The following is a 10930-nucleotide window of genomic DNA, read 5'->3' on the forward strand; positions in this document are numbered from 1 at the left end:
GTAATAAAGTGAAAACAAATGCCATTAAAATTTGAATACATTTGTTTCAAAACATTTAGCAGCTAACTCCATGCAGAAATAGTGTGGTAAAATAATACTTAGCTCTATTTATCATTTCATATCTACCCATGTCAACAAAAGCGAGTTGTGGAGAGTCTCTGCCAGCGAATTGCACAGTGTGCAGTCAGTGGAAACAACACTTATATCTCGTCCGTAGCTTCTCTTGGTAATATTATAATGTAGCTGCAGCATCCAGGGCGAGCTGGTGGGGCTTCACAAAGTTTTCGGTCACGGTTTTTGCACTGAATTGATACTGTATATATGGGCAAGGGCCATCAAAATTTAAATTTCAAAAAAATGGTTAAAAAGCTCCTCGGTGACAAAGCCGCCGGGGGTGGATGGGATCCGCCCGGAGTTCCTCAAGGCTCTGTATGTTGTCCTGGTTGACACGCCTCTACAGCATCGCATGGTCATCGGGGGGGGAGTGCATCCGGATTGGCAGTTTTAATTTTAGTCAATAATTGGTTCATTAATTTGAATTGTGTTTTCTTTCTCTGTGTCTAATTATGACCATCATACTGTATGGTATCAGAATGTTCAAGAAAAGATGGACAACGAGTTAAAAAAAAAACAGTGCTACATTCAAATGACATTGATTTAACCCATTTATTGAAGGAAGGCATTTTCAGCACTTTGTGAGTACGGTGTCGCAGTTTAACGCTCGTAGAAAAGATGTGTAAACTAATATAAAAAATAAAAATGCACACTGTAAGAATTGTCTTCATTTGCATCCGGTTGATAACAGAGCAGTGTAGCTTTGTAAGGCAGAAAGCAGGAAATCAGTCCAGTACCATGATATAAAAGTGATCAGTCAGCCTGCTTGGTATTTTTGGAATATGATCATGAACAATATCCTCCGTGAGAAAACATGCTGGAACATATTCATTTAACTACAGATGCGTTGAAGACACCGTGGAAGCCGTAGGGCATGTTGACAGGCACGTTGGCTCTTCCTAACTCCTCAAACGTCTTGGCGTTCAAAACCAGGAGGAATGTGGCTTTATCCTGATTTTGGAGGAATCAACAAAACAAACATTAGTGAACAAGCAGTTCACTACCTATATCCTAATATCGGTAGCGTAATAGTTAAGGGACGCCCACCTTTCAAAAAATTGAAAGTACTCTTGAATTTAATGCCCCAAAATGAGGGTGTCAGTATTTCCCTTCGCAGATGGGCCGCATCTCATTTTTAAACATCGGTCCATGTCATTTTCTTGGCATGATTAGCTCACAGAAAGCCCAAGCTGTACATTGACAGAATATTCCGACTTGAAACATCTTACCTGCGAAGGGCACAGAACCACGGAGAGGATGACACCGTCATCCTCCTCCACGGCGTTTGGTGAGGGCACAAAAACCGGCTCCGATGGAAAGAGGCCCTTCTGGTACCACACCTGAGGTCACATGGGAACGGATTAGGGTCAAACAGAGCAACATTAAAAAGTCGCGACTTGAGCTTTTGCGTATTTTTACATCATTGTCGGTCCCAAAATCAAATTGTGGATTGTGCCCTGGTGGGCAGTGTTGCAGTGCATCATGGGAAAGGCTACACACCTTCAGCGTCCTGTCGTTGAGGTCCATCTTGAGAAGCGAGTCTCCAAATAAGTGTTTGAAGCCGCAGCCGTAGAAATACCGATAAGGCCTCGCGTTGTATCGCTCGTAGTTGATGTGAGGGAACTCCAGTCCGCCGTACTTGGAGAGGTCATCGCCATGGAGATCCTCGGATTGGCAGAACACCTGATGACAAAGTGGGGATCAAATCGTCATTGTCATCTAAAAAAAATCTACAGTTTTTGTTTGAGCTAAAGTTCTTCTGTTTATTTCGATTGCTGCTCCAAGTTTTGCTTTCCTTAGTCTTGAACTAGATTTACTGCAATACTTTCAGAGGCGAACATATGGTTAATATTTTAAATAACTTCAAGGAGAATAGTTAAGAAGCTTGAAATTAATCCCCACTTACCCTTGTGTTGCTCTTTTTGACACATGTTGCTTTACTGGAAGGCCGAGTGTTCAGGTTTTTATCGATCGGCGTGTCATCGCTCACTTGGAGGGGCAAAACAAAGCGGCGAGGGAAAACCTTGCTCATGTTGTTGTACAGCTGCGTGAAAACAATGCCAACGACGTCATTTTTTTTTTCTTTTACACAAAATTGTTTCAACTCAGAACAAATGAGAGGTGGAATATCGTCCTGAAATGTTCCGCTGTAATTCTCTATCGTGAAAATGTGTAACATTGGGCTGTAAAACTATCCAGGAACACTGGTCAACAGCAAAATTTGAATCAGAGAGGGCTCTCTGTGCCGAGGCTAACCTTATCCAGTGCTTCTCCCGACTTGCGTAAATTTTGAAGTGTGTAGATGTCAAGGGCTTTGCCGTCGTCAGCGCAACACAGGTCCAAAATCAAGAATCCGGCCTCTTCAAAGGCGTTGATCTGATGGAAGTTGGAGAAAGCTTTGGCGTAGTACTTCACTGGGCTGGCCTGACAGGATTGAGACGGCATTAGACTTCAATCCAATCGAGCGATCCTTCACCTCAAGCCGGTTTGCGACCTCTCACCTCGCCCGTTTTCTTGTCGATAAGATGCAGGACGGTTTCTTGCTTGGGGTCCCAGTAAACGGCGTCGCTGAACGCCTTGCCCCGCAACTTACACGTGACTATCTTCACCAGGTCTATTTTAATCGGCTGCTCAATGAACACCACGTAGTTCTCCGACATGGCTGGAGGGAAGAAAGTGTGTTCAGGAGCAAGCACCAGCGCTCCCAACTGCAGTGCGCTAACTTACCAAAGCTGTGGTAGTAGGAGGGGTGGGACTTGTTCGAAGGCGCGATGGAACAGAGAATGCTGGCACCTTGCAGGGTGTCGTAGTCGTTCGACTTCCCAGGAGGTACGCGGATGATGTTGTACGTGGTTCCTGAAAAATGCCCAATGTCCATTTGTCAGAGTATGGAGACAATTTTGGAGACGAGAAAGGATTTTGGCGAGAAAGAGGGCAAATTTACCTTTGCCTTCATAGGAGTTGCCCATGTTGAAGCAGGTGCCATCAGGGTCGTAGTGAGGGTGGGCGGTAGCTCCGTTAACAGCAACAAACGTGCTCCAGTCTACCTGCAAAGCACAGCAGCTATTGTCATCCACATTTCAACTTTTGGACAACGAGTTGTCTTTTATTTTGTTGTTCAGCGTCATTACTTTGATCAAAGAGTCTTTAGGACCTGACAGCAAAACATGAGGAAAACGTTCTGCGAAAAAAATCGAGCATGGGCATACTCTCGTGACCTTGTGATGAACTTTGTTTTTCCCACCTTGTTCATCCAGGTGTGTTACAAAAACAACACTGTGAGCTCTATTTTTGTAGGCAGCACATCTGCGGAGCGACGCAAAAGCCGGTAGATCCTGATTTACAAATCAGAGCAAGTCTTGCTGCGTGTTTGCCAAATTGCTTGCCGGAGTGTCTTGGCGACGTACCTTTCGGCGTGACTGTTTGATGGCAGAAAGTCGATCTAAACCTCGTCCCTGCTCACACCACATCTAGCTACTTTCGTCACCCATAATTGAAGGGTGGTCATGACCACTCCCACAGTGGCACAACCCTACTTCTTACAAATCTGCCGGCAATTCCCTGCCTATATAATTACCAACAAGACAAGAAGGTGAGCATCTGTCAATCTAGTATTATGTCAAGACAAGTGGTCTGTAAATGTAAAACATTTAGCAAGACACTAAGTTGCATCTAATTACTGCATGGGCTGTATGTGTGTACCTGTTGGAGTGTTTCCAGGCTCTCTGGGTTCACCTTGTGGATCAGGTTGGTCTCTGTGCTGACATAGTAGTCTCCTTTGCATTTCATAAAGTTGACATTTGCGTTGTCTGTGGGCTCTGGAACAGACAAATACGAGAGAAAATATGAGCGTCTTTCCTTTCGTGGAAATCTGCAGAGTGCGTTGTACATTCTGGAGGTCATTATTCCAAGAAGGCAATTGTATCAACAAATGTCTGCTCCCTCCTCTAATTCACTTTCCTGCAACTTGTCCTGTTTCATAACACAGTGTATAGTTAGCCCCAATGACAGAGTTGGACATCATAGTTTCCACAAGCACGAAACGGATGGAACATTTTAAGACATTTCGCTTACTGCATCGTAACAAAACATTTTTAGGTAGCATGATTGCATGTTTCGGAAGAGATCCAAAACTACAGTGTAGGATCACAAAGCAATATGTTCTGACAGTGATACAATTCGCATGTTAATACTCACTTATCATCTCAAAGCGAGAGAAGAATCGCTGGAAGATGTTTTGACAAGGGTCGGGCATTGCCACGGTACCAAATTCAGACACCATGATACGGTCCCGCTCGCTATTCATCTTGTAGGCTTCGCTGCGCAGGAAGCGACTGGTGTACGTCACCTTGCCTTTCTCCATCTTGAATTTGTGGAGCATGGCCATCCCATCAAACCAGTGGTTGAAGCTGTCATGGAGGAAAGACTTTATTTCAGATACAGTATGGGCATTTGAACTGAAATATCCTCTAAAAGTTTGGATTTACACTGCATGGTTCAAGTGACACAATTCGGACGGAAACTGTATATTGTGACATAAAAAATAAAAGTTTAGACTATTTAAATATTGTTGAATGTTTGAACTCACGGAGTGTCTCCAAACTCAAACTTTGCCGGGCCGTTTCGGAGCAGGCTGCCATTGATCCAGTGGGGAATGGTCCCTTGCACCTCAGCATGGATCACATCGGGGGTTTCCTCGACAGAGCGGACCAGGGGAGCGAGGGTCTCCAAACCTTTCAATTCTGTCGTGTTACCTTTCTTCTCCTCACCTTTCTTCACCTCATCTTTCTTCTTCTCACCTTTCTTCTCCTCACCTTTCTTCTTTTCATCTTTCTTCTCCTCACCTTTCTTCTCACCTTTCTTCACCTCATCTTTCTTCTCCTCACCTTTCTTCTCCTCACCTTTCTTCTCCTCACCTTTCTTCTTCTCACCTTTCTTCACCTCATCTTTCTTCTCCTCACCTTTCTTCTTCTCATCTTTCTTCTTCTCACCTTTCTTCACCTCATCTTTCTTCTCCTCACCTTTCTTCTTCTCACCTTTCTTCTCCTCATCTTTCTTCTCCTCACCTTTCTTCTTCTCACCTTTCTTCACCTCATCTTTCTTCTCCTCACCTTTCTTCTTCTCACCTTTCTTCTTCTCACCTTTTTTCTCCGCACCCTTCTTCTCCTCACCTTTCTTCACCTCATCTTTCTTCTCCTCACCCTTCTTCTCCTCACCTTTCTTCACCTCATCTTTCTTCTCCTCACCTTTCTTCTCCTCACCCTTCTTCTCCTCACCTTTCTTCTCCTCACCTTTCTTCTCCTCACCCTTCTTCTCCTCACCTTTCTTCTCCTCACCCTTCTTCTCCTCACCTTTCTTCACCTCATTTTGGGCATCTTCTGCACACACAAACGGCTCATCGATAACCAGTGATGTTGGTAACGCCTTACTTAGAAACTAACACGTGAACTCCAAAACGGGCACATTTTCAAGTCATGACAACACATTCCAGTCAAGTAATCAGACTACAGTTTCTTATATAAGATCACGAAATCTTCATCTGCACGTTTCCTTCTCCTTGAAGAGGGAAATCTGTATTTCGTGATGTAATCCAGATGCAGTTAACAGCCTCCAGGTTGCAGCGATGAGAAAGCGTGAACCGGCTGAAATCATACATTTCATCTTCGCTGGCTCTCTCACGCAGGTATTTAGTTACTTCTTCAAGGTAACCGTGCCAACACTTTCAATAACATTGTAGACTTATAAAATCCGATATATGGGAGGAGTCAAAGTGACACTTCCATATCTGATAAGCTGATTTCAAATGACACAACCAGGAAAAGCTCTTCTGTTCTGTGCACGCGTCATGAAAAATAAGAATGGATTTCATTTGTTTTTTTGAGGCGGCGGTGCACTCGCATCAGGGATACACATGTGCTGCCTGGCTTAAGGCAAGTCCCAAAGCAACGTGATTTTGCAAAAAGGAAACATCTGATTTGAATTAGTGTTGAGAGCCTTTGCATACATAAAGGTTCACGGATGACATAACTTTTAAACTGGAATGTAAAGCCCCTTAAAGTGTTGGATGCACATCTCGCATGGGGTTACCAAATCACTTAAAAATGGGGACATAATAATTCAAAGCATTCAATTCAACATTATTAATAAACAGCAAGACGATGGCACATTACTGTTCCTCACGCAGCCTCAAAGTGGATCAAAAATTATTCGCTGTATAATACACAAGGTATAATTTACAGGGTGTCCACAAAGTCTGTTTACAATTTCCTCCCCACTTGACAGTTGTCCGTACGGAGGTTTATTCATTGATGCAAAAAATAAAAATCATAATTCAATGCGCTACTCATTTTGTAATAATTTCCATAGATTTGTCTGTACAAATAAAGATGTATTGTCTTATAAAATTGCACATGTTGAAACTGGGACAAAAAACATATTTCATATACGTACAGTATAGTAACGAGAGGACATAGAAGAATCATACACAAGTTTAAATATGCTTTCTTTGCCTTCCTCTCCGAGAGCAAGTCCAATAATGGAAAGCAAAACGGGTCTGAACCACGAGATGTTTTTTTTCTTCCTTAAGTCATGAGAAATTACAGCAAGTCATCCTGACAGCCACGCCATTATTTCAACGGTGGAATTCAAATTGTCAGTGTGACATTTTCTCCCGAAGAGCAGAGTCTTACCTGCCTTATTGACGGGGGCCATGTCCGCGGCGGTGAACGAAGAGCGTGTCACTCTTAGCCAGACGCAAGTGGAGTGGTGCAGCAAGCTGCGACGTGGTTACGTAACACAATGCCCTTACATAATCCAGAGAGGCACGGCACGGTTGCTATAGCATCGAAATGAGACACCACGGGTGGATGCTTTCAAGCGCATTCCGCCTCAGCCGCCACTGCGACTGGTTTAGTCACATGGTGTGCCCTTCATTCACGTGACTGGATTGCTTTCCCTTAAAATTCCAAGTGAATGAAAATGAAGTGGTAGCACAAAGTGTTTCAATATGGAAATTTTGACATTGAATTTTTAAAACTTTTTTGCTGCATGTTCAAAATACAGCATTGAATCATTCAATGAAATAACATGGAGCGCAGGGATTCTGGAATAAGCAATATTTTTGCTTCATATTTTCTTTAAGTTGTAGAATATTTCCTCTGTGTGTGCAAATAAAGACAAGTACAGAGTTTTCAATGGATTCAGAATTTTATAGAAAAGATTGAGTAAAAAAAAGAGGGGGGGGAGACCCCAAATGATATTGATTTCAAAGCACATTTATATGAAGAAGCTTTTCATTGCATCTGGGTGAGGCTTATCAATGTTATGCTCATACAAAAGTTGCGTACAGGCAACTAATCCAAGAAGAACAAAAAAAAAAAACAACAAAACCCTGGACTCTATAATTTGTATTCATTTACCTCCAGTTGCTAACAGAGGAGTATCTCTCCAAGCCTACAGGAGCAAATCATTCCAGTACCGTCATTATAACAGTTATAAGTCATCGTACTTACTTCGTGCTTTCGGATTATCGTTAATATGATGACCATATTGAAATCATGATTGACATCAACTAACTCATTCAAGTGGATGCGCTGAAGACGCCGTGGAAGTCGTAGGGCATGTTGACCGGCACGTTGGCTCTTCCCAACTCCTCAAACGTCTTGGCGTTCAAAACCAGGAGGAATGTGCTTTTATTCTAATGTTGGAGAGAAAAACCCACAAAGGTTTTAATATTTTTTTGGGGGGGGGGAACGGGGGCTTGGGGAGTGCATGTCTTTTTTCCACACTGGTGATGTTATCTTGTGCGGATTCACTTTCAGTTCACAAAAGCAGAAAGCCGCACATTTCAACAATATTCGTCCTTCTTTAAACACCTTACCTGTGAGGGCGAGAGAACCACGGAGAGGATGACGCCGTCGTCCTCCTCCGTGGCGTCTGGTGACGGCACAAACACCGGCTCTGACGGGAAGAGACCCTTCTGGTGCCACACCTGATTGCACGTGAGCATGAATAGTGCCAAGAACAAAACAGATTTATTTTTTTTTTCAGTAAACCCCAATATATCTTCAATAAATGCTGATACTCCAATAATTTTGTTGGCTACACCTAAAAAAAACAAATACAAAAATATTAATAATTACACAAGAACAAAGCATGTACCTCACCTTGAACGTTTTGTCGTTGAGGTCCATCTTGAGAAGCGAATCACCGAACAGGTGTCTGAAGCCGCAGCCGTAGAAATACCGATAAGGTCGCGTGTTGTATCGCTCGTAGTTGATGTGAGGGAACTCCAGGCCACCGTATTGGTAGAGGTCATCGCCATGGAGATCCTCGGATTGGCAGAACACCTGATGACAAAGAGGGGGATCAGGTCATCATTGTCATGCGTCGTCAGCGGTTTCAGTCTGTGAATTTAGCTGATGTCATTTGTGTCTTTCGGTCTGAAGGAAATGAAGACATGCAGTTTTTGTTCACACATCTATTAACGTTTGGGGATGTTGTATCATTCCAAACAGCACAACTAATGTACAAGGTAAAACACAACAAATTACCGGAAACCATCCAAAATCTATTTCGGAGTATCTGTGTGGGAATTACGATTTAAGGAGGCGAGAAAGATTAGAGTTCCAGAGTGCTGCTTTGCAAGAAGTGACTACTCAGAGAGGAGTTCAGTATTTCGAGATGAATCCCAATTTACCATCGTGCTGCTGGTTTTGAAGCATCTTGCCGAACTGGAAGGACGAGTGTTCAGGTTTTGGTCAATTGGCGTGTCATCAGTCACATGAAGCGGTAAAACAAAACGACGAGGAAGAGCTCTGCTCATACTGTTGTACACCTGTATGAAAAGAATGCCACCGGTGTGCTTCTAAAAATGGCAGTCGACAGTAAACATAATCATCTCCAAATATTAGTCAGGTTCATACGTTTGGAATCCATTTCACTCTCATTTACTCTCCTGTCATGGGCCAAGAGGAACAATGAGAAAATATCTTCTGACGGTGACCTGACCTCATCTAGTGCTTCTCCCGACTTGCGCAGATTCTGAAGGAAGTAGATGTCAAGTGCTTGGCCGTCGTCAAAGCAACACAGGTCCATCATCAAGAATCCATCCTCTTCGAAGGCGTTGATCTGATGGAAATTGGCGAAAGCTTTGGCGTAGTACTTCATTGGGCTGACCTGAGGAGAAATGAACATGTTAGACTTCAACTCAATGGAGTGATTCCTCATTCCTGACTGCGATCTCTCACCTTGCCTGTACGCTTGTTGATGAGGTGCATGATGGTGTTGACCTTGGGGTCCCAATAAACGGCATCGCACAGTGCCTTGCCCCTCATCATACATGTCAGTATCTTCATCAGGTCAATTTTAACCGGTTGCTCAATAAACACTAAATAGTTCTCCGACATGGCTGGGGAGAGGACAGTTGTTCAGATGAGTATCCGCTGTAACCAGCCGCTACATGCTGACTTACCGAAACTATGGTAGTAGGAAGGATGGGCCTTGTTTGCCGGAGTGATGGAACACAGAATTTTGGCGCCTTGCAGGGTGTCGCCGGCATGCAACTTCTCAGGAGGTACGGAAATTATGTTGTATGTGGCTCCTGAAAAAGGCCATGATGTTCAATCTATCTAGCTAGCTAGCTATCTAGCTACCTAGCTATCTAGCTACCTAGTTACTGAGCTATCCGTCCTTTATGTATGACCTTTCATTTTACTAAATTAACACAACGTGTATAACAAATCAGGTGACAGGAAAAAAATATATGGAGAGAGCTCCAAGCCACGTGTATGGCTTGTTTATAACAGCCCTCCAATATGGCCGCTGGTAGTGCATTGTGGGTAATTGCTAAAAGGACAGAGCCCTCTATTCACTTTAATTTAAATGTAACAATATCCGTTCCAAATACTTTTGCTCACCTGAAAAGTGGGAGGGTACAAACAAAAGGTGCTCTGCCCTGAGTGGATTAACACATGTAGATGTCATGCAAATACCATGAAATAAAATCTAAAGTGCTGACTGTGTGTGTGCGTGCGTTAATCCATCCATTTTCTAATCCGCTTCATCCTCACGAGGATTGCGGACGTGCTGGAGCCTATCCCAGCTGTCTTCGGTCAGTAGGCAAAGTACACCCTGAACCGGTTGCCAGCCAATCGCAGGGCACGCGGAGACGAACAACCATCCGCGCTCACACCCACCCCCCCCAAATCAATATAACTTCGGTTGCTGCAGAGATACACGGGTAAGTTTCACACAGCAGTTGTCAACTGTTGACATTGGCTTCTTTTTGAAGGTAATGTTTGAATTGTTATCTCTAATGCAGACATAGAATTTAACTCAAAAAAAAAATTTCAACACAACAGCTGCACGGCTGCAAAATCCAAACAGAACAACGAATGCAGCATTGGACCTCATCGGACGGTAAGTCAGAATGATGTCGTCACATTGCAACACGCTCCTCTCTGCCCTTCATCTGTTCGCAACCTGTTGATGGACAGTAAATTAATCGAGCTATTCTGTTTTTTGGGGGAGTTGTCTTTAAATTGTCCAATCTAAGTGATCACAACTTGTGCAAGTAAGCCTCTTACCTTCCACGACCTACGTTCCAGCCCAAACCTGTTGCTTGCTTTAGATTTGCTCCTGTGAGAAGTGTTGAAAAGAAACATATTTCTGCTCACACGGGAACACCGATAAACACTTGTCTGGGATCCAGTGCTAAGCATGATGTGCCAACTTCATAATAGTCTATCCATCCGTATTCTGAACCGCTTATCCAATGCTACCGCCTTTCAAAGAAAGGTGGGGGTGTGTTTGTGGG

The 10930-nt window shown here is 43.5% G+C and overlaps 2 protein-coding genes across 5 annotated transcripts in view; both read right to left on the minus strand.

The window, feature by feature from the left end:
* Positions 1-647: 647 nt before the first annotated feature.
* On the minus strand, positions 648-6990 carry LOC109512427 (beta,beta-carotene 9',10'-oxygenase-like). Of its 3 annotated transcripts, XM_019864193.1 has the most exons (13): positions 6804-6990; positions 5331-5492; positions 4703-4898; positions 4312-4523; positions 3817-3932; positions 3059-3161; positions 2842-2970; positions 2616-2776; positions 2371-2538; positions 2021-2158; positions 1615-1797; positions 1344-1454; positions 648-1065 (listed from the first exon to the last, which is right to left on the minus strand). In XM_019864193.1, the coding sequence occupies exons 1-13, from the start codon at positions 6823-6825 to the stop codon at positions 943-945; spliced, it is 1824 nt and encodes a 607-aa protein (XP_019719752.1). In that variant the 5' UTR covers positions 6826-6990; the 3' UTR covers positions 648-942. The 3 variants fall into 3 exon arrangements, with proteins under 3 accessions (XP_019719752.1, XP_019719753.1, XP_019719754.1); XM_019864194.1 differs by lacking the exons at positions 5331-5492; positions 6804-6990 and adding an exon at positions 5286-5304 and having other exon boundaries at positions 4703-4928; XM_019864195.1 differs by lacking the exons at positions 5331-5492; positions 6804-6990 and adding an exon at positions 4971-5017.
* A 311-nt stretch (positions 6991-7301) lies between these two features.
* The window catches only part of LOC109512430 (beta,beta-carotene 9',10'-oxygenase-like), an 8977-nt gene continuing 5348 nt past the window's right edge, over positions 7302-10930 (minus strand). Inside the window, exons 6-12 of one of the 2 annotated variants that reach the window (XM_019864197.1) lie at positions 9587-9715; positions 9363-9523; positions 9124-9291; positions 8813-8950; positions 8280-8462; positions 7994-8104; positions 7302-7810 (exon numbers count right to left, since the gene is read on the minus strand). In XM_019864197.1, the coding sequence (XP_019719756.1) occupies positions 7694-7810; positions 7994-8104; positions 8280-8462; positions 8813-8950; positions 9124-9291; positions 9363-9523; positions 9587-9715 (1007 nt within the window). In that variant the 3' untranslated portion in view covers positions 7302-7693. The remainder of the gene's footprint in view (positions 7811-7993; positions 8105-8279; positions 8463-8812; positions 8951-9123; positions 9292-9362; positions 9524-9586; positions 9716-10930) is intronic. The other variant, XM_019864198.1, reaches the window with a different exon arrangement.

The sequence above is a fragment of the Hippocampus comes genome, unplaced genomic scaffold, assembly GCF_001891065.2.
Source record: "Hippocampus comes isolate QL1 unplaced genomic scaffold, H_comes_QL1_v1.1 scaffold57, whole genome shotgun sequence".
Classification (NCBI taxonomy): Eukaryota; Metazoa; Chordata; class Actinopteri; order Syngnathiformes; family Syngnathidae; genus Hippocampus; species Hippocampus comes.